Here is a 20,435-nt window from a genome sequence, read left to right as displayed (position 1 = left end):
CTTCAGTACTAAACTTGGAGTGAACTTGTGAAGTTTGAATGGATCTGAAAGTCAGCCCAGATGTTACCCATTCTCTAAGAACAGACTCCCATATTCAGGCATGGAATCTCTCCTCTTAGCTTACCTGAAATTTTCTCCCCAGTTGATGGAAGCAGGTAAGCTCTGCAGTCGTGGGACTAGCTCAAACCTTGCTTCCTGCTGTTTTTCCATCCAGTCTTCCTACAGTCTCCCTCTTGCTTCCTTAGAGTGAGTGCAAAGCTCACTAAAATCTAAAACCTCCCCATGTTTTGCTTTCTTAGAAAGCAACATTTTTCTCTTGCAAAGAGAAACTTATGCAAAGTTCCTAGAAAGACAGCAGGGAGTTTTATGCTTTTGTATTAATTTTGAATAATATTGGGAGAGACCATTGATAGTAACTGCACAGAAGGATTCTATTTCTCAGAACCTGAATTATTGAGGTGATTTTAAAACATTTTTCAAAATTAATTTTTATTTTTTAAAGTTATACATGTATATCCTACAGATTCAAAAGGTTCTGTTTGCTCCTTCCCTAATGTTTCTTACTCCCTATTTTAGTTATTCTTTCCATATTTACCTTATCTCTAAATGATGCTTATATTATTATTTCTACATTTTTCTATTTAAAAGTTTTTCTATTAAAAATGTAGGCTTTGCCCTCTTCATCAGCCCCTCCTGCTCCTTTGACCTCCTTGCACGCACACCCCACACTCTCTCAATAGCATTGTGCTGTAATTTTGGTTAGATGAATAATGGTTGCTTACATTGGTAACAACTGTGCCCACTCTACAGTGAATAGACAATGGGAACTGACCCAGGTCAGATCTCCCGGACACTGGTCCTGATGCTGAGGTTTGTGTCCAATGTTTATTGGGGTACAACACCTGTGAGGTAGGAGGCAGGATAGGGCAGTTGGGAAGATGTTGAACTGTGACACAGTCAGCTGATCTCATGGGAAGGTCTGTGAGGGGAGAGACCTTCAGAGTTACCTGACATTGAGACGGGGAGGGTCTTTGTACCATGTGGACCCATTAGATGACGTTTTCCCTGAGGACAAAGCTTGACCTAAGGGAGCCTTAGGCTGAAAGCAAATTCCAGAAAGACACCTGTGAGCAAACTCCCAGCTCCTGGAGGAATTACTGAGTCGGATTGGGTGATGGGAGGTGAATTATCTGGGCACCACACTGAAGCATCTACTGCATATACTGTGACTACTTTTCCTTTCCTGAAATCCTTTCTCTTTTAAAAAACCTTTTGCTTTTATTGTGCCTACTTTTCTCTCTCTACTTCACACTAATTCAACCCCAAGATCTAAACTGCGTAAATCTTCTCTCAGTTACTTAATATCGTGAAATCTCAACATGGAGCCATCTCATCTTCCTGAGGAAGTCTGCCCCGGAGCCTTTTGACCTGCTCCAGTCCTTCCCAGTGCTCTGCTGGGTTGTCAGGGTCTTTCATCAAGGTCCTCAAGCTTTCTTTGCTTCTTTCTGGGGTTGGATCTTCTGACCCCTGGTTTACTCCTTTCTTATGGCAGAACACATCCTCCAATGATGGTACATGTGAGGTAAATTGCACAACTTGCTTTTCCTAAGAATTGACACTCTGACTAGATGTAGAGTTCTAATTTGGAAGTTATTTTCCTTCAAAATTTTCAATGCATTACTCAATTATCATCCAGCTTTCAAAGTTGTTGTTGAGAATTCTAATACTGTTTTGTTTATTTGCTTCCTCTTGGAAGCTGGCATTTTCTTTGTTCCAGGTGTCTTGATGTGTCCTTGGTGTGGGTTTACTTTCAGTTCACTTATTGGTAAACACTTCTCTGTGCTCTTACAGGTCTTGTGACGTGTGATTAAGAATGCAAGTTCCCTAAAATAGGATCATTTCTTAAGGTTGTGTTTGCAGTGAACAATCTTGAGGGAGGAGATAAGTCCCCAATGGGACAAAAAGCAATAGGGTCCCTCAATTTTAGTGCTCCTCAGCTGCAATGCCAAACCAGTGCCGGTGCAGTATCCACCTGGGCCTCTGTGCATTGCTCAGATAGGACTTGGGAACCAAGGGGACTGCCACAAACATGCCAGTGTTCATACTGCTTGCTCGTCCATGAGTGATAAGTTTCTTTATCTCTGACCCAGGAGTTTTCTATCTTCTATTTGTACTCATGAAACAGTGATTGGCAAACATCTTAACTCTAAGTAGGATAAAATTAAAATCCCACCTCTGGCACAATTTTCCTGGGCCCTAGATAGGCTCCTTCAATCTAGAAACAAATTTTCTAGAGTTATTTATTTGATGGCTTCCTTTGGATCTGGGAAACTAACTGCTTTGGCTTCTCCTGTTGTTTTTTGCTTTAATTTATATATCATAAAAATCACCAATTTAGTGGTTTATAATATATTTTGAGTGTTATATAACTATCATCACTGTATAGCTACAGAAAGTTTTCATCACCCTAAGAAGAAAGTCTACCCCCATTACCAGCTACTCTGTATTCTCCCTTCTGTCCCATCCCTGGAAACCACCAATGTACTTTCTTTCTCTATGGATTTGCCTGTGCTGAACATTTTCATATAAATGGAATTATCCAATATGTGTCTTTATATGACTGGCTTTTTTCACGAAGCATAATGATTTGAAGATTTAAATACCATAGCGTGTATGAATACTTCATTGATTTCTGTTGCCAAATAATATTCCATTTTATGGATATAACGTATTTTGTTTGGATACAACATAGTTTGTTTAACCATTCATCAGCTGAGGGTCATTGGGGTTGTTTCCATTTTTTAGCTATTCTGAATAGTGCTCCTGCTCTAGTCTGAAAGTTGCTGTCCCCTCCAAATGCACATGTTGTAACCTAATACCCAGCGTGATGGTCTGAAGAGGTGAGGACTTTTAGGAAGTGCCGTGGCTTCACTGTGGTTTGTCCCTGCCAAAATTCATATTGAAATTTGACTGCCCGTGTGGGAGTGTTGGGAGGTGGCAGCTTAACAAGGATCATGTCTTTATTGTGAAACTGGATTCGTTTTTGGTGAAATGCATTGGTTCTCTCAAAAGCAGGTTGTTATAAAGTAAGTCAGCCTCTTTGTCCCCTACCTCTCTTCCTCATACATCTACTTCCCCTCCTACTTTTCTGTCCTGCATGGAGCCTCATGTGACCCTCACTAGAAGCCTAGCAGATTCTGGCTCCCTGCTCTTGTACTTCCAGAACTGTGAGCTAAATAAAACTTTTTTTATTATAAATGATTCAGTCTCAGATATAATCTGTTATAGCAACAAAAAATAGACTAAGATGGGAAGTGGTTAAATTACAGGGGCTCCTCCCTCAGGAATGGAATGAGTGCCCTCATAAAAGAATTCACTAGAGCCCCCCTGCTTCCTTTGCCTTGTGAGAACACAGTAACAAGGCCCCATGTAGGAAGCAGAGAGCCCTCACCAGACATCCAATCTGCTGGTGCCTTGATATTTGACTTCACAGCCTCCATAACTGAGAGAGAAATTGCAGTTGTTTATACATGACTAATTTTATTTTAGCACCCCAATTGGACTAAGATAGCTGTTATGAATGTTTACATATAAGTTTTTGTGTAGACATACGTTTGCATTTCTTGTGAGTATAAACTTAGTTGTAGAATATCTGGATCACAAGGTAACTCTGTTTAACATGTTTAAGGATGGCCATATTTTTCCAAAGAAGCAATTCCATTTTATAATCCTGCCAGCATTATATGGTCTTATACAAAAGCTCTAATTTCTCTACATTATTGTCAGTACTTGTTATTGTTACTTTTTTTTTAAATTTAGCTTAGTAGATGCAAAGTGGTTTCTTAATGTGGTTTGATTTTTATTTCCTTAGTGACCGTTGATGTCAGACACCTTTTTGCATGCTTATTTATGATTTGTATATCTTCCTTGGGGGAAACATCTATTCAAAAGCTTTGTCTGGGCTGGGGGTATAGCTCAGTTGGTAGAGTGTTTGCTTTGCATGCACAAGGCCCTAGTTCCATCCCTAGAATCAAAAACAAAAACAAAAGCTTTGTTCACTTTTTTATTGTGTTGCCTTTTTATTGAGAAATTCTTATTGTGTTTTATTGAGCATTCTTTATAAATTCTGGATATAAGTCACATATTTGATATATGATATATGTCTTTTTGGCCCATTCAGTGGGTTTTCATGTCATTTTCTCAATGGAATTCTCAGGTGAAAATTAATTTATCTATTTTTTCTTTGTCATTTGTTTTTTTTTCTTTTTTTGATATCACATCTAAGAAACTATTGCCAAATCTAAAATCACAAAGATTAATGCTATATTCTTTCCTCCTTCCTTCCTCTCTCCCTCCCTCCCTTCCTTTTTTCTCTCCTCTTTTCCTCTCCTTCTCCTCTCCTCTCCTCTTCTCTCCCCTCCTCCTCCTCCTTTTCCTCCTCCTCCTCCTTCTCAACCCCCGCCCCTTTTCTGAATCTGGGGTTTGAACCTCAGGCCTTGAGCATGCTAGGAAAGTGTTCTACCACTGACCTATATACCCCCAGCCCTATGCCTATATTTTCTTCTCAGAATTTTATAGCCATAGCTCTTACATTAGGTCGATGATACATCTTGAGTTCTTTTTTGTGTATGGTATGAGTAGGGGCCCAAGTTCATTGTTTTGCTTGTAATGTGCCAAGTTGTCACAATGTCATTTGTTGCAAAGATATATTGATTTTGGCTTGGCACCTTTGTCAAAATTAATTGACCATAAATGTAAATATTTATTTCTGAACTCTCAATTATTTATGTGAGATCTTTTTTAATACAGGTGTTTATAGTTTTAAGTTTTCCCTCTAAGCACCAATATACCTATAGCCTATGAACTTTGGTATGTTGTATTTTCACTTTTATTAATTTCAAATGATGTTTTTTTCTAATTTTCTGTGTGTGTGTGTGTGTGCGTGTGTTTTCTTTGATCGTTTATTAGGAGCCTGTTGTTGAATTTACACGTATTTGTCCCAAAGTTCTTTCTGCTATTGATTCCTAAGATCAATCTATTATGGACAGAGAACATACCCTTTATTGTCTTAGTCCTTTAAACTTCCTGAATCTTGTTTAATGGCTGTTACTTGTTTCCTCCTGGCATATGTTTGGTGTGCACTTGAGAAGAATGTGTGTTCTGTGTTGTCGGGTGGAGTGGTTTATAGGTATCTTCAAAGCCTGCTTGATTTACACTGTTATTTGAGTATTCTCTTTCCTTGTTGGTTTTCTTTCTTATTGTTGATAAATTGCTGAAAGTGGACTATAAAAGTAGAAAACTGCTATTGCTGAGTTGTTTATTTTTTCTTTCAATTCTACCGGTTTTTATTTCATGTACTTTGGGGCTCTGTTGTTCTGTCTTCCTGAGGGACAGAATCTTTTATCATTTAAAATGTCTTTATTTGTCTCTAGTAACATTTTAAAGTCTCTTTTGTCTGATACTGGGATAACCACTCCAGTGTTCTTGTGTTTATGGATGGTTGATTTCCAGAGGCATTAGGCAGCCATTCTGGAAAGCGGAACCTCCACTTCTCAAACATCCCAACGGTTTTGTTGGTTTTAAGCCTCTTCTATCTCCTGTGTCCAAACAGGAGACTCTGCCATGCCAGGCGGCATTTCTGCTTCAGTTCTTGCTTGGGACCAGCTTTCCTGGGGCTGAATCTTTACCATGGGTCCTTCTGCTGTCTAGCTTTCAACATTTTGAAACTGTTAATTCCTTTCTATATATATTTTTTGTCCTATCACTTTTTATTACTTAAAAACAAAACAAAAAACTCTTTATTAATACATCCATGGATTTTTTCCAAGGGACAGACCTCAATGACTATTTTAAATCTTTAATTTCTATTTGTAGGTAAATCATGTAGCTACTCACTGCTTTATTTTAAGTAACTTAAATTTACTTCTATATTTTTCAGCATTTCTTTCATGATCACAGGCTTCTTTAATATCGGGGATCCAGATACTTGGTAATATCTTCAATTTATTTAATATGCTTATATTTGGGGTTATATTATCTTTTAAATTTAGGTGTGGGGATTGGAGCATCTTTGATTAAATAAGGATAGTCAAGGGCTCCCAAGTCTATTTGTTGCCTGATCTTCCTTAGAGCAGCAGCTGGCTCCCAACCTGACTGTGGCCTGGGCTCTTCCCCAGTTTCTGATTCAGGAAGCCTGAGGTGAGGCCAAGACTCTGTGTTTTCTGGAAGTCCCCAAGAGATGCTGGTGCTGCTGTTCCCAGAACCACACTGAGAACCACTGATTACTGGGTGGAAGGTGAAGTGTCCCCTCTGGGGGCTGGGAGGACTTTAGGAAGCAGATGAGAACAGAGAAGGAGAGGAATAGGAGGGAGAAAATCAGGGAAGAGAAGTAGGTGCCCATTTGTACTTTCCCGTGGCTCCCTGCTTGTGCTTCCTCTCCTGTGTTCCTCTTCCTGTGCACCAATAAAAATGTGATGAAGTCTGCTTACAGAAGCATCTTCTGGCATCAGTATTTTTTTTTTTTAATGGTGCAGGGGGTTGAACCCATGTCCTTGTACACACTAAACACACGCTCTACCACTGAACTACACCCAGCCCCAGAAATGTAATTTTGTTTGAGGGAGAAACAAAAGGAATGAAGAGAGGCCCTTGCCTGTATTTTACTGTGGAACCATAAAGGCTGGGGAGTATATGCAGGGTCTAGTGGCATCCTGATGTCATCTTCTGAGAAACACTACAGTGAGTGTTTCTTTAAGGCAAAAGGATTCTGGGCCATTTTGTCATGGAGTCACATGAGCTCAGGTTTCAGGGATCTCCTGGTTGCAGATCTGAGAAGGCAAGAACACCATCTAAGGACAGGGAAGGGTCAGACTCAGTGATTGGTTTGAGCCGCAGGAGGAAGGAGCCTGGGTCTGAACCATTCCTCTGGGTTATTTTCCATTAACCACTTGGGAGATTTTGACATGATTATTTCATGTTTAGCCTTTCCACCCCACCACCCCGACCCCCCAGAATGTTCTTTTGTATTATGGCTGTGAATACTGAGAAATAAAATTGCAGCTGTAGCAGATATCATCCCAAAGGATAGAAGCCGTTGAGAGGAAGCCAGAAGTGAGAACCCCAAACTCCTGCCCCCTGCGAGGCTGTCTTTCACAGGACAGCCAGGATCGGAAAGCAGGTCTCTTAACTTCGAAGATAGAGCTCGGAGTGCTCACACACAATTCAATCTTCCATGAACCATGCCGTCCCAGAGGTGCCATGTTCTTTCTATTGAAATGTGATGTGCCTGGCTAGTCCCAGCCAGCACTTATGAGTGAGGACCTAGGAAGAGAAGGAACAAGGTCTGGATGGAGGAAAGGAGAAGGCAAGCTGTAGCAGGCAAGTTTTGCCTCTAACTTGTCATTTCCTTTTGCAGTGTTGGAGGTTGAACCCAGAGCCTCACACCTATCAGGCCCCTAGCCTGAGGTTTTCTAAGTCTACAAAAGGATTTGGTTTGGGATCATTTCCCAAATTGCTTCCCTCTTAGTATTTTTTGTTTTGTGTACTGGGGATTGAACGGAGGGACTCTTAACCATTGAGACACATCTCCAGCCCTTTTTTCTTATTTTGAGGCACCTTCTTGCTAAGTTACTTATGGCCTCACTTATTCTGTTTGTTTTTGTTTTTGTTTTTCCAAGATCACATCTTATATCTTTAGGACAGCCAGGATAGGAAAGCAGGTCTCTTAACTTCTAAGATAGAGCTGGGAGTGCACACACACAATTCAATCTTCCGTGAACCATGCCGTCCCGGAGGTGCCATGTTCTTTCCTGTTAGTGGTTTCCAATGGCTTTGGAATAGGAGGAAGTTCATTGCCGTAACAGTCAGGCAGCCACAATAGGGAAAATATGATGTATTATGTTGTGTAGGAAAAAGTCAGTATTGCCCAATCCAGTAATCTGATGTTTAGACAAAGGCACGACCCTGGAACATTCTCTCTATGGCTAAGCATAGCACTAGTCTTGTCTCCAAAAACAGTTTGTTTTTTTTTTTTAAATCAGTATGTACTTGGCTTGTCTGTTTCTTTTGGATATGGAAATATATTTTGCCTAAACTTTTTTTCTCTTTCTTATTTTGGAAGCAGCTAAATTGTTCCTTAATGGAATAATTAAGTTAGCATTTATGGAGTCCCTCTGTGTGCCAAGCTCTGTGTGAAGTAACAAAGGTATAGAAAAAGGCTTAGATAAAGGGAAATGCATCTAGCAGAGGGAGGGGAGAAAAAGGAAAAAAACAAAAAATTTGGGGGAAACATGCATGTATTCATCCCTTCTTTCATTCCTCAGTGATCTGTAGTGTTTGCTATGTGCAAAGATCTGTGCCAGGTACTGAGAATGCAAAGGTGATGAAGAAAGACACATTCCTGGGCTCCCTCAGACCGTACGACAATACAGCATGGTTCATGCTGTAATAGAGGAGGCAAATCAACCTGTGATGGGTGGGTGCACAGGTGGAATCAGGTTCCATAGAGGTGACCTGGGCACTAAAGCAAGGTCAATTTGGATGCTAGCCAAGTGAGGGAAGGGCAGAAGGAGCTGAGCAATGGCTAGACAGAGGAAATGGCTAGTTGGATGTAGAATGTGGATCTGAGGAACAATGGCAGGAAATGAGACCATAAAAGTAGGCGAGGTTTAATTCTTGCAAGATGTTTTGTCCATTGTTTAGGACTTTGAATGGCAACTTAAGGTGATGGAGAAAGCCCTTAAATTATCTCATAGTGGATGAAATTTTACAGGAAACAGCAGCCTTTAAGAAGACCACAAAGATCATATAACGACATAGGTTATATTAGAAAAGTTGTATGATTACGGATATACAAAATATAATTATGACAGTAACAAAGTTTGGAACGATGTTCTATAAACAGAACATGAAGAAGATTTTTTATGATGTTCACTTAGCATTGGATCTCTACCATGCCAGTAGATCAAGATACAGCCCTTCCCTAAGCCGTCAAATCTGAGAGTATCAATACTTCCTTGCAACTTGAAAAAGTATGTGCTTGCAAAATGTCCAGAATAGACAAATCCAGAGAGATAGAAAGTAGACTGGTGGTTGCCAAGATCTGGAGGGAGAGAGGAATTGGAGTGGCAGCTAACAGGCAGGAGGTTTCTTTTTGAGGTGATGGAAATGTTCTGGAATTAGACAGTGGTACTAGTTGTCCAAATTTGTGAATATACTAAAATGTGCTTAAATGTACACTTTGGTTAATGGTTAATTTTATGTTAATTTTTATTGAGATTTTTATCTCAATAAAAAACATAGTGATAAAAGGTGCTGATTGATTCGACAGCAATGACATTTTTTTTTTTTTTTCCTGTTTGGGGCAGTAAAGGGCAATCGCAAGTGTGAGCTGAACTGCCAGGCAATGGGCTACCGCTTCTATGTGCGGCAAGCGGAGAAGGTCATTGATGGAACCCCATGTGACCAGAACGGAACGGCCATCTGCGTGTCCGGACAGTGCAAGGTAAGTCCCCTGGACAGGGTGTTCAGGGTGGACTCTTAGGGTGTTTGTTCTATAGCTGCCAATCTCTTGTTTTCACAGAGCAGTTGCTATGGCTCCCCAGCCCACACGGGGCCCCTGGAACCATGAGCTCTGGGAGAACTGGGCTGAGGTGGACGCCGCTTGTCAGCTCTCTGCTTTTGGTCTTTGACCCACTCTGGCATTTCAGGCATTTAAGTGATTGAGGTTCACACCACACATCTCACAAGAGATGGGGCAGTCTTGCGTGGTGGGGTCTGGAACAACTTCCCTACCCCTGTAGTAGAGGTTATGGAGAGGACGCTGCTGGGTAAGTTCAGAAATGGTGGCCTCATAAGGGTGGCATTTTAAGGGGATGGCGTGTTTTATCTTGCCTCTCCCAGATGAGGCAGTCTTCCAAAGGAAAGTTGTTTAATGCCTTTTATAGCAGAAATTGTACTTTAAACAGGAAGAGTTTTTCACCTCCTTGGGCTTCTGAAGTCTGTTCCAGAAACACCCCGCCCCATAGTCTGCAAACATTTGGGGTTGGAGACACTCCTTGTGGGATAGTCAACATTGACAGAAGGTACCATTTGGTTAAATATAGGCATCTCAGATGGGATGGCCCAGGTTCCAGAGCCACATTCGTTGGTCCTGGACTTCTACCCTGCTTTCATCTATAAAAGCATTAGTGGAGCTAAGACCTAGCTGGCAAATGTCTCTGGAGCCCATACGAAGATTCGACCTTAATTAACACTCAATAGCTAGCAGGACTGACTTTCATCAAAGGAAGAGAGCGCTTTGGCTGTAACATCTGAAAGTTCCTGTTACACTTTGATTGTAGATCACGCATCTATTTGTTATTAGAGTTTTTGAAGTGTGATTTATAAGCACAAACTCCCCCTCACACTAACCTTTTAAAAGAAGGTTTTACATAGGATACAAAATGACAAAATGGAATAGAAGGAAACAGAACTGATATTCTCAGATTTGGAATGAAAGGAAAAATAGACACTGTCACTTGGAAATGCCTTTGGAAGAGCCAAACCCTGGAAGAATTAGGATGTGGCACCGAGGAGGCAGGAAGCTTGATGGGAAGTTCACTAGAGGCTCAGACATGTCCTGGCCTCCAATTTTCTACTCCTTTGGGAAAACCATTGATTTTCACACATTTTCTCTCTTTAAGCTTTGGCATCCTCAGATGATAACCCAAGGGAGTTCTGAGATCCTCACTTCTAATGCTCACTGCTTCTAAATGCCACTGACCCTAAAATGAGGCACCTTGGAGTAATCTAGCCTTTTCTCTCAGGTCCTGGATCAATTATTTAATTCCCTGAATGCAGGTGCACTGTTGGAAGGAGGGATAGTGTCATGGCTAGAAACTTGCCCTCTGGAGTCAGGCTGCCTGGATTCAAATCCTGTCTCTTCCATTGATTTACTGCATGACCTTGCAAAAGCCGCTTAAGCTCTCTGCACCCTGTTTACCCTCTATAAGTTGAGAAGGATGATACCTACCTCCCGTGTTGTAGTGAAGAATCATGATGACCCCTATAACAGAACTTGGCACTCACTGTCTACACTCACGTATATCTAATGGTACTTGAGTTTTCTATGCAAAAGTACTTGTTTTTTTCTGAGGGGGGCATGTGTGTAGCAGATCATAGATTTGTGAGATTCCCCGTATCTTTTGAGGAAGTGTTTTTACACTGTAGTGTGCATGCCCAGGGCATTGTGAATTCTGAGGGTGTAGATCTGAAGAAGGGACTGAGTCTGCTTTCCTAGGATCCCCCATGTGCTGCTAATGTTGCTGATCCTTGGATCATACTTTGAGTAGCAAAGCTTTGAGGGGTCCTTTGATTCAAATATAGTTAACAAAGGGACAGGCATATCAGTATGGTGACTTGGAGGGAAGAAGTGTTTTTTCCTCTGTTGCAGTAAGGGTTTCTGGACTGGCGACATGAAAGAAAAACAAACACCAAGAAGAATATGGGTAGAAATTTCTTCTACCTGATAAAAAAAAATTGCAGTTTGCAGATAATAATTGCTCAAAGGCTGATATGATATGGATATCTTAATATGAATCTGATATTACAAGGACCACTTTGATTCTTCTTTATATTTTTTCTCTGAGCATTTGCCTAAAATCCCATTATGGAAGTTGGCAGAGCTGCTGACTACCCCTTCCTCCCTAGAATTTCAGTTTAAATAACAAGTACATTGCTTCCCAGGCTGAAGTTCTGTTTACTTTGCAGTTTTCAGAGGGAAAAGTGTCCTCTGGATATTTGATTGGAAGCCTGGAATTGAATCTGATGTCTCTGTCTCCCTGTCTTGTGGCTGAGAAAGTTGTCACTTATAGAGAGTGCTCCTGGGATGTGTTTGTCTCTGCAATGGTCCCACAAACCTCCCTAGACCATGTGAAGTGGAAGGGAACAGCTAGGCTAGCAACAGGAGTTAATGAGAGGTAGCCAGCATCAAGTGAGAATATTTCATAAGCCCACAGACTGGGAAGGGGAGCAGCACCCTGTCCCACACCAAGGCTAACAAAGGGCCCATGCCCACCCAGTGCAAGTTTAGCTCAGTTCTGGCTCCTGGTGTAGGTGTATTGCCCAGTTCCTGGAGCTCCTCTGAATGTTAGACCCAAGAGCTGGAAGGATGTGGGAAGGAAGCAAGTGTCCTGGGACTGGCTTTGTGGGGGTTGGAGCATGGAAGAATATGGAAGAAGCATTTCCAGGCCTTCCATGCTGGGACATTCACCCTTCCTTGGCAGAGACAGAAGGATCCCAAACTTTGGCTCCAGGTCCCTGGCTGATATAGATGGGCCTTGAAGGGGAAGGGCCCTGGCACTCCTATCCTGGCTTTCCAAAAGCAGGAGAATGTATAGGAGGCTGCAGAGATTCCACCTGCTTCCCCTCAGCCCTCTTGATATCAAATGGTTATATATGACCAGTCTTCAGAGGCACTTCAAAGACAATTCCAGCCCTGCCCAGTCATGATGTCATTTATGGGAATGAAATAGCGGTTAGACCAATAAACATGATTTTTGTTCTTAAGCAGTCAATTAATCTCAGCTTTAAACTTTTTTTCTGAATTTTATTTGATATGTATGTATTATTATTTTTGCTGATAATACAATAAAAATAGATGAAACTTTAACTTGAAGGCATATCAGGCATTTGAAAGAACAGGGTCATTTTGGGTCGAGGACTAAGAAAAAAAAAATCCTTAGCTTTCTGGAGACCAACTGTCAGAAATCTTAGGCCTCCCAACTTGAAGGATCCTAAAAGAGTCAGGATCACTCTAAGACCTATCTCCAGCCCTGCTTTAAAAAACAAACAAACAAACGAACAAAAATGAAGTATGGGATTATGAAGGAACAGTTCTTGAGTAGGTGCTTTGCCAAGAATAGGTGGCTTCCGAATCACAAAGGGGACAGGTACTGGAGCTGAGATAAGCCAGCAAGGAGCCATTTCTGAGAGTTTAATATGTACCAGACATGGTGCTGCACACTTTATATACAACTGATTTCATTCATGCATTTACCTTGACAATGGCCCAGTTAAGTGGGAATTGTATATCCCTAAGTTACAGAGGTCTATTGTGAAGTTGAAGAGAGTTGTACCTACTAAGCACTTCTGTGTAGTTTACAATTAGTGTAGGCTGAACCTCATCAGAACAGAAAAGGTAGTATATTGTAATGGAAAAACATCCATGTTCTCTCTACAGTTCTGAGTTTATTTTCTTCATGTCCTCTTTCCCAAATGTCTGTTTTTCCAAAAAACAAATCAGGATATGCCTCTCTTTTGCTTAAATTCCATCTGTGGCTCCCTATCGTCTATGGAATGAAGTCCAGGTCTCCTGGCTCCTATAGTGAACACTATACGTCTTTACTACAAAACATTTACAATTAGTAAATCCCAGGTATGAGTTACTCCCTGACCCAGCAGGGCCTCCAGATCGGGCCTCCACAGTGTGGGCCTCCTTGGGAAGGCATATGCTTCCCATCAGCCTGGAATCCAGTGCCATGTGTACTTTTGGCTTTAGCAAAATGCTATCATTTGAACAAATTCTTAAAATAAATGTGGAAATGAATCAAGGTATTTTTGTGACTCAGTGTGTTGGATTTCACCCAGATGAAAGTAGTCTTGAATCCAGTGCAGTTTTCTCTTTTAGACCTGGGATGGGCAATTGAATGTAGATAAAACAAGGAGAGAAAACCCCCTTGGCCGAGTCCCCAGAGCTCAAGGCCTTGAAGGTTTGCAAGAGCTCTTGGCACCTCCTCAAGTTCCTGTCTCCCTCCCTTGTTTTTTCTGTTGTTCACCATGAGCCCCTTCTGAGCTAATGGCGGAAAAACCTAGAAAAGTATGAGTGCATCCTCCCCCATTTCACCCTGTGCTTTCCATGAAGCCCTCCTGCTACTGACCTTCCCTTCTCCCATCACCCCCACAGTCAGTGATCAATCACTGGCCTGTAGGGCCCTTCCTGCAGTTCTGCCATCTGCCCACACTCAGCATGTGCTGGGACACCACTCGGCTTCCATCAGGACATATCAGCGGACAGGTTCATGTCTATTCAATAAATGAAAGCAAGGCAACTGTTTGCAAATGTTCAGAGATAAGCTCTGGACCATTGTATTGCCCTGAGTAGGAAAGGATGGCATAATATGTGTGTGTGTGTGTGTGTGTGTGTGTGTGTGTGTGTGTGTGTGTGTTTTCAGGTGTCAAATTTCCATCTTCCCCCTTTATAAACATTATTGTACCTTCCTGAACTAAACAAGTGGCTCTTGCTCATTTCTCTGCCCATTTGCTCTAAATTGCTTTTTCCCTGCTTGTGCTTACTGGCTCTATTTTGTGGACTTTGCTTACAGTTATATTGTTACCTGAAGGAAACCAAGAGAATAATTGCATGGATAAACTGTCCTCTTTTGCCAAGTGGTTGCATGATTCAGCCTTGAAATAGGGTGGAGAGTTTTAATATACGTGAATTCCAAGCTTATGTGACCATTTGTGGATTCCTTTTCTTATTTCTGCCCCCAGTAAACTGTGTTCTAAAAGTACTGTCCATCTAATCTAGGACTATTAAATCTCATCATAGTGTGTTATAGTTGTTTGGACATGTATCTGAGCACCCAAAGGAAAGAGACTGTGTTTGTCTCCCCAGTGATTAATAGATAAAATTATTCAATAAATATATTTTAAATACAATGAATGAATGAACAAAGGTATTAGTTAGAAACTGGTTGTGAAACCTCCTTTCCTGAAAATAATCAAGAGTAAGAATAACCAAGCACTAAAACCTTCACAGTCCATACTCTCAGGACCTCTTCAAATCTTAAATTGAAACTGAACTTAAACCTGATGAAATGGAGGTGTGGTGGCACACGCCTGTAATCCCAGCAGCTCTGGAGGCTGAGGAAGGAGGATTGTGAGTTTAAAGCCAGCCTCAGCAACTTATGGAGTCCCTAAGCAACTTAGTGAGACCCTGTCTCAAAATAAAAAAATTAAGAAAGGACTAGGGACATGGCTCAGTGGTTAAATTTCCCTGGGTTTAGGGGCTAGGGTTATGTCTCAGAGGTAGAGTGCTCACCGGGCATGCGTGAGACACTGGGTTCAATCCTCAGCACCACATAAATATAAAATGTGTCCACCTATAACTAAGAAATAAATATACAAAAAGAAATTTTCCTGGGTTTAATCCCCAGAACCAGACTTTTTTTTAAATCATATAACCTATTTTTTCCTATTACCTATTTTTTTTCATTTTCAACCATTGTAACAACTACCTAACATAAAAAATTATTTAGATTTCTTGATTAATACATATTTAAGTAATTAGTAAACACTTAACTACTACACATATTTATTAATTTAACAAACAGCTGCTTGATGTACACTGGGCCAGACACCAGCACCAAAATAGTAGAAAAGATTCACATGGTTCCTGCCACTTGGACATTGAGCTTAATATATGGTGGAGGGAAAGTAGCAAAAAGTTGGTTTATAAGCAAAAAGAATGACACATTTTGACCAGCAGTATGCATCTGTATTCTTCAATAGCAGATGATGGTAGGAAGCACATGTTAAACGGAGCATTAGAGGAATCCCTCTGAGGAGGGCTGGGTCCAGGTGACAAGTGGTGGCACTATGGACCTGAGGGGTTGGGGAAAAAATAGTGAGGCTTCTAACCTAGGACCCAGCACACTGAGGTGCTCAGGGCCTGACAGACGAGGAGGTGACATGTGTGCTTGCTCCCTGCTCTCCTGGGTTGGTTTGCTCTCCTCCTGACGGTGCCCTTCTCGGTTCTTCCCGAGAGCCCACACATCTTCCTGAACACATGCTGGCTTTAGCCATGGAAAGGCTCCATTAGATCATTATCCAAGCCCAGAAAGCCTCCCCTGGAGAAGGGATGATATAATGAGTTGAGAATGGGCTTTGGGATCAGCCAGGATCTCCAATATTAAAACGGTTAAAAGAGAGGCTGCATCCATCAAATTGGGACAGGATACACAGAGCTTCTGTCCTGGCCCTCCTTTTGGTCCTTTCTGGATCATAATGACAGAGAGGTTCAAGGGCCCTTTCCCTAAATCCTTTCATCAGGGGTGGTGACTGGCACTTATAAGGGAGAAATGAGGGAATTTTCAGCAGAGGAGACTCTTCTGGGTCAAATAGTCCACCCCTACCTCACCTCTGCCCCTCAACCAAGCACAGGCCAGTACCGTCAGAGAACCATCCATCACAGTACAGGCATCGAGGGGCTATGCAATGCCCACATACCAGGTCAGCTCTACAGATACCATTCCCGGAGGTATGAAGGAAAGTTTTAGGAGTGCAGAAACCTGTGCTGCATGTGGAAAGCTGTGCAGTTTCTATTCAGACTCAAGGGTCAAAGCAAGCTGCAGTTCCCTTTTGGTTCCTGTGCATTCTTGCTCAATCGGCTCATTATTTATTGGTAATTTCAATGTAGGGTCAGCCTTTATCATCATTACACTTATTATGACTGACATAGTCTGCTCAAGCCTAATGATGACTCAGGTAGAGCCGGGAAGTCTGGGTGAAGATGTGAAGGGAGCATCTATCATCCTAGCACCAAGTTTGGGCAGCTCCTGTAAATTCCTGCCAAAAGTCAGGTCAAACCTTATAATGAGCAGCAACTAACATGATAGGAAGGCATTTTAAGGACAGTCTGAGGTGTGCTGCTTCTAGGTAGGCATGGGTATTAGAGTGGAAACACATGGGACAATTTTTAAACTTTATTCCATGTACTTATTTAGCAGTACTAGGGATTTAAGACAGGGGCCCTCTTCCACTGAGGTACATCTTGACCCCTTTTTATTGTTTATTTAGAGACCGGGTCTTGGTAAGTTGCTCAGATTGCTCCTCATCTTGTGGATCCTCCTGCCTCAGGCTTCCAAGTAGCTGGGATCGCAAGCATGTACCATCACATATTTTGTATTTTTAATAGATAAGATATTTACATGACTCTAAAATCAAAAGTATGACCCTTGCCCATCATCTGCCAGGTTTCCTCATGTTCCAACAGGAAATTGCTACTCTTTGATGCTTTCTTTATTAATACAGATCTTTTTATGTGTCTACAAGTCAATTATTCATGTTCTATTACTTTTCTTATCGACACATATGGCAGCGTATCTCATATACTGCAATGTACCTTGCTTTTCTTTCTTAATGTACCTAGGAGATCTTTTGTTTCAATCTAAAGAGAAGCATCCTTCATTATATACACTTGCGTGGTATTGTCCTGTATGAATTAATTATAATTTAGCTGTGATGCACATGTATGCCATACCATTACCATCGGTGTGGCAGTAAATCTATTTGTATGTGGGTTTCTGTACATGTTTGCAAGTATCTGATGGATAAATTCCTAGAGGGGAGTCCAGAGTCTGTGAATTTAATAGCTGGCAGGCAGGTGGCATATTGGTCTGCAGAACAGTTGGAACCACTCAGACTCTCACCGGCAATGAGTGGGGCTGGTTTGTTATCCAGCTTTTGGATCTTTGCCCATCTGATAGGTGGAAAATCATGTCTTATGTAGTTCTCAGTTGTCTTTATCTTATTTTGAATGATATTTAAGAACCACTGGGGCCTGGACTAGGATCAGGTGATTGAGGAGCCTTGGGTACAAAACCTCAGGAGGCATCTGCTCAGTTCTCAAGGTCCCCCGGAAGGTGTGCCTGAGGCTCCTCAACTGCCACCCCAGTCCCCCTGCCCTCCTGACCAGGAACCATTTACATTCCTTTTGTATGATCTGCCTTCTTATAATCTTCCCACATTTTTTTCTTCAGTTGTTGATCTTTTCCTTAACTAGCAGGACTTTTTCATATATTAAAGAGGTTATTTATGATATATTTTTCGTGGGGAAGTGTTTGTTTGGGGGTTTTGGGTACATGGAAGCCTTAGCCCTGAGCTCCTGAGGTTTGGTTTACTATTTTGCTGTGCTGAAGTTTAACAGTTTTTAAATGGCAAACTGAGCAATTTTCTGTCCTTTGATTCTGGATTTGTGTGCTTTAGAAAGACTTTCTACACTGTGAAATCGTTAAAAACAACAACAGCAGCAACATTCCCCTGTGTTTTCTTTCAGAAATTTATGGTTCTATGTGTTTATATATTTTTTTTTCTTGGAATCTGGGAATTGAACTCAGGGGTGCTCTACCACTGAGCTACAACCCCAGTTTTTTTTAGACCTTTTTTTATTATTTATTTATTTATTTTTTTATGTGGTACTGAGGATCAAATCCAGTGCCTCACACCTGCTCAGCAAGTGCTGTACTATTGAGCTATAACCCCAGCTCCTACAACCCCAGTTTTATTTTTAATTTTAAGACAGGGTCTCACTAAGTTGCCCAGACCAGCTTCAAACTTGTGATCCTCCTGCCTCAACCCCCGGAGTCGCTGGGATTACAGGTGTGGGCCTCTTCACCTGATACTTTTTTTTTAACATTTTACATTAATCCATTTAGAATTTATCCTAGTGTTTCTTGCAAGGTGTGGACTCAATTTTAGTATTTTTCAGATGGCTGCCTAGGACTGCCTGTACCATAATTGATTAGTGCCCCATTATTTCGAGGCTCCCTCTTAACTACTGTATGGAATTATTAGATTTGGGCTTTCTGTTTTATCCCATTGGTCTATTGGTTTATATGTCTGCTCATACACACATACTGGAACAGACATTTTGAAAGAGAAAGAAAACACTGACATTTAGTTATGACAGGTCTGTTCTTTGCTTAGGGCTAATACCTTTAGATAGAAACCTTCATTTATCACTTGGAAAAACCACCTGTGCTTAGGAGCCTTTGAAAGACTTCAGATTTACATTATGTTTTTAACTTGATTGAAAAATGAATCTTCTGTGACTCGCAGGGTCAGAATGGCAGAAATACAATCATGGACAGTATTCCAGGTGACAAAGCCATGAAAGGTCAGATAAAGGTCCTAGGGGGAAAGCATAAGAAAGAAAAAGTAATTAGAAGTTTATTGAAAAACACAGAATGAGTATTCAAGAGGCTGTTTGCTTTTAGAACAAACTATATTTGAGAGAGGAAAAAATTACTGTGGGCAGCATAGCTCTTTTTGTAATTTTCTGTCATTCAGTAAATAATATCTTCCATGAATTCTGTTTTATCTTATATGGATCATATCAAATTTTTATTTATCAACCCATCGCCTGATGATTTGAAATTTGCTATTTTCCTACCTACTTTTCTCATGATTTCAAGGAAGATGCTAGTAATTGTAATGCCTAAGGATGTGGTGGACCTGGTCTCCTAACAAAACCTTGAGAGGGTACCAGGAGAAAGGCCTAGTTCTTCCCTCCTGACTCCACAAAAAGGAAGGAAGGTCAGTAATGGCTATGATTGTCACTTAAAAGTTCTGGAGATGTCGCAGAGTCAAATATTTGATTTCCAAATACTAGTGTTTTCTCAAAATCGTACTTGACAAAACCTGAATGTGTGTTTGTCTCCTTTGTGAAGCTGTGATAAGCTTTTTAGGGATGAAGAATCTTTTTATCCTTTGGGCTTCCAGTTTCTAGAAGCCTAATTTAAATCCCTCTCATATACAATGGGAGGTTTCAAATGTAGGATGTAATTAAAGTGCAGTACCTGGAGTTTCAGTGATCCTTGATGTGCTCTTAGAAAAAAAAATGAGCTTTTTCTTTTCTTTCTTCCCCCATGGACATTTGGTCTTTTCAGAGTGAGGCCAGGGATCACCCACTATTTTGAGGGGAAAGTCTGTGTGCTAGTGCTGTGTTTCAGCCTTTAGAGATTATATATGTAGTAAGTATCAAGTCACTGTGAGACCAGACAGTTGTCGAAGGCTTTTCCCCTGATGCTTTATGGAGAAAGGATGGGTCAGGAAGGTTTTGTAAGACTGGTTGATTGTGCCATCTAGTGTTCAGTGCTGAAATTACAGCATTTTAAAAGCATCTCCTAAGGAAAATTAGCACGAATCACTGTTTAAATCAGGGCTGGAAATACCCTGGCCTAAATAAACTAAACAGAAGTAGAGCACTGAGGGGCAAAAAGTGGGGGAAATTTGAACTAAATGGATGATTTTTCCTTGTTGACATTGCCAAGAGCTATAAATGACACCTGAGGGCAGGTGTGTACAGACACAAAATCAACTGCTATCCAGTCTTTAATCAGTTTTATTTTTTTGTTCATGTTTTTTTTAGACCAAACCTCCTTTGGCTCTTCCAAAACCAGGTTGTAAATTCACTTGACAGGTTACCTTGAGCAGGTCATATATTTCTGAGACCCAATCTGTAAATTAAAGATGCTGAGACCACTGTATAAAATTCTGACAGAATTAAATGAGATACTGTTTCATGTGTAAAGATCTGGGCTCAGTGTGATGTCCATCGTGAATACTAAGTGGTCTTGCTGGTGATGGTGAGGGGATGCATCTGGATTCATCTGTGT

General features: G+C 41.1%; 1 protein-coding gene across 1 annotated transcript in view; it reads left to right on the top strand.

Annotated features, from left to right (window-relative positions):
- Positions 1-20,435, top strand: part of Thsd4 (thrombospondin type 1 domain containing 4) — a 582,503-nt gene that overhangs the window by 258,542 nt on the left and 303,526 nt on the right. Inside the window, exon 7 of the mRNA XM_040274354.2 lies at positions 9,366-9,502. Within this exon, the coding sequence (XP_040130288.1) occupies positions 9,366-9,502 (137 nt within the window). The remainder of the gene's footprint in view (positions 1-9,365; positions 9,503-20,435) is intronic.

The sequence above is a fragment of the Ictidomys tridecemlineatus genome, chromosome 5 (assembly GCF_052094955.1).
Source record: "Ictidomys tridecemlineatus isolate mIctTri1 chromosome 5, mIctTri1.hap1, whole genome shotgun sequence".
Classification (NCBI taxonomy): domain Eukaryota; kingdom Metazoa; phylum Chordata; class Mammalia; order Rodentia; family Sciuridae; genus Ictidomys; species Ictidomys tridecemlineatus.
Note: the sequence above shows the minus strand (reverse complement) of the source record. Positions and strands in the feature narration are given on the sequence as shown.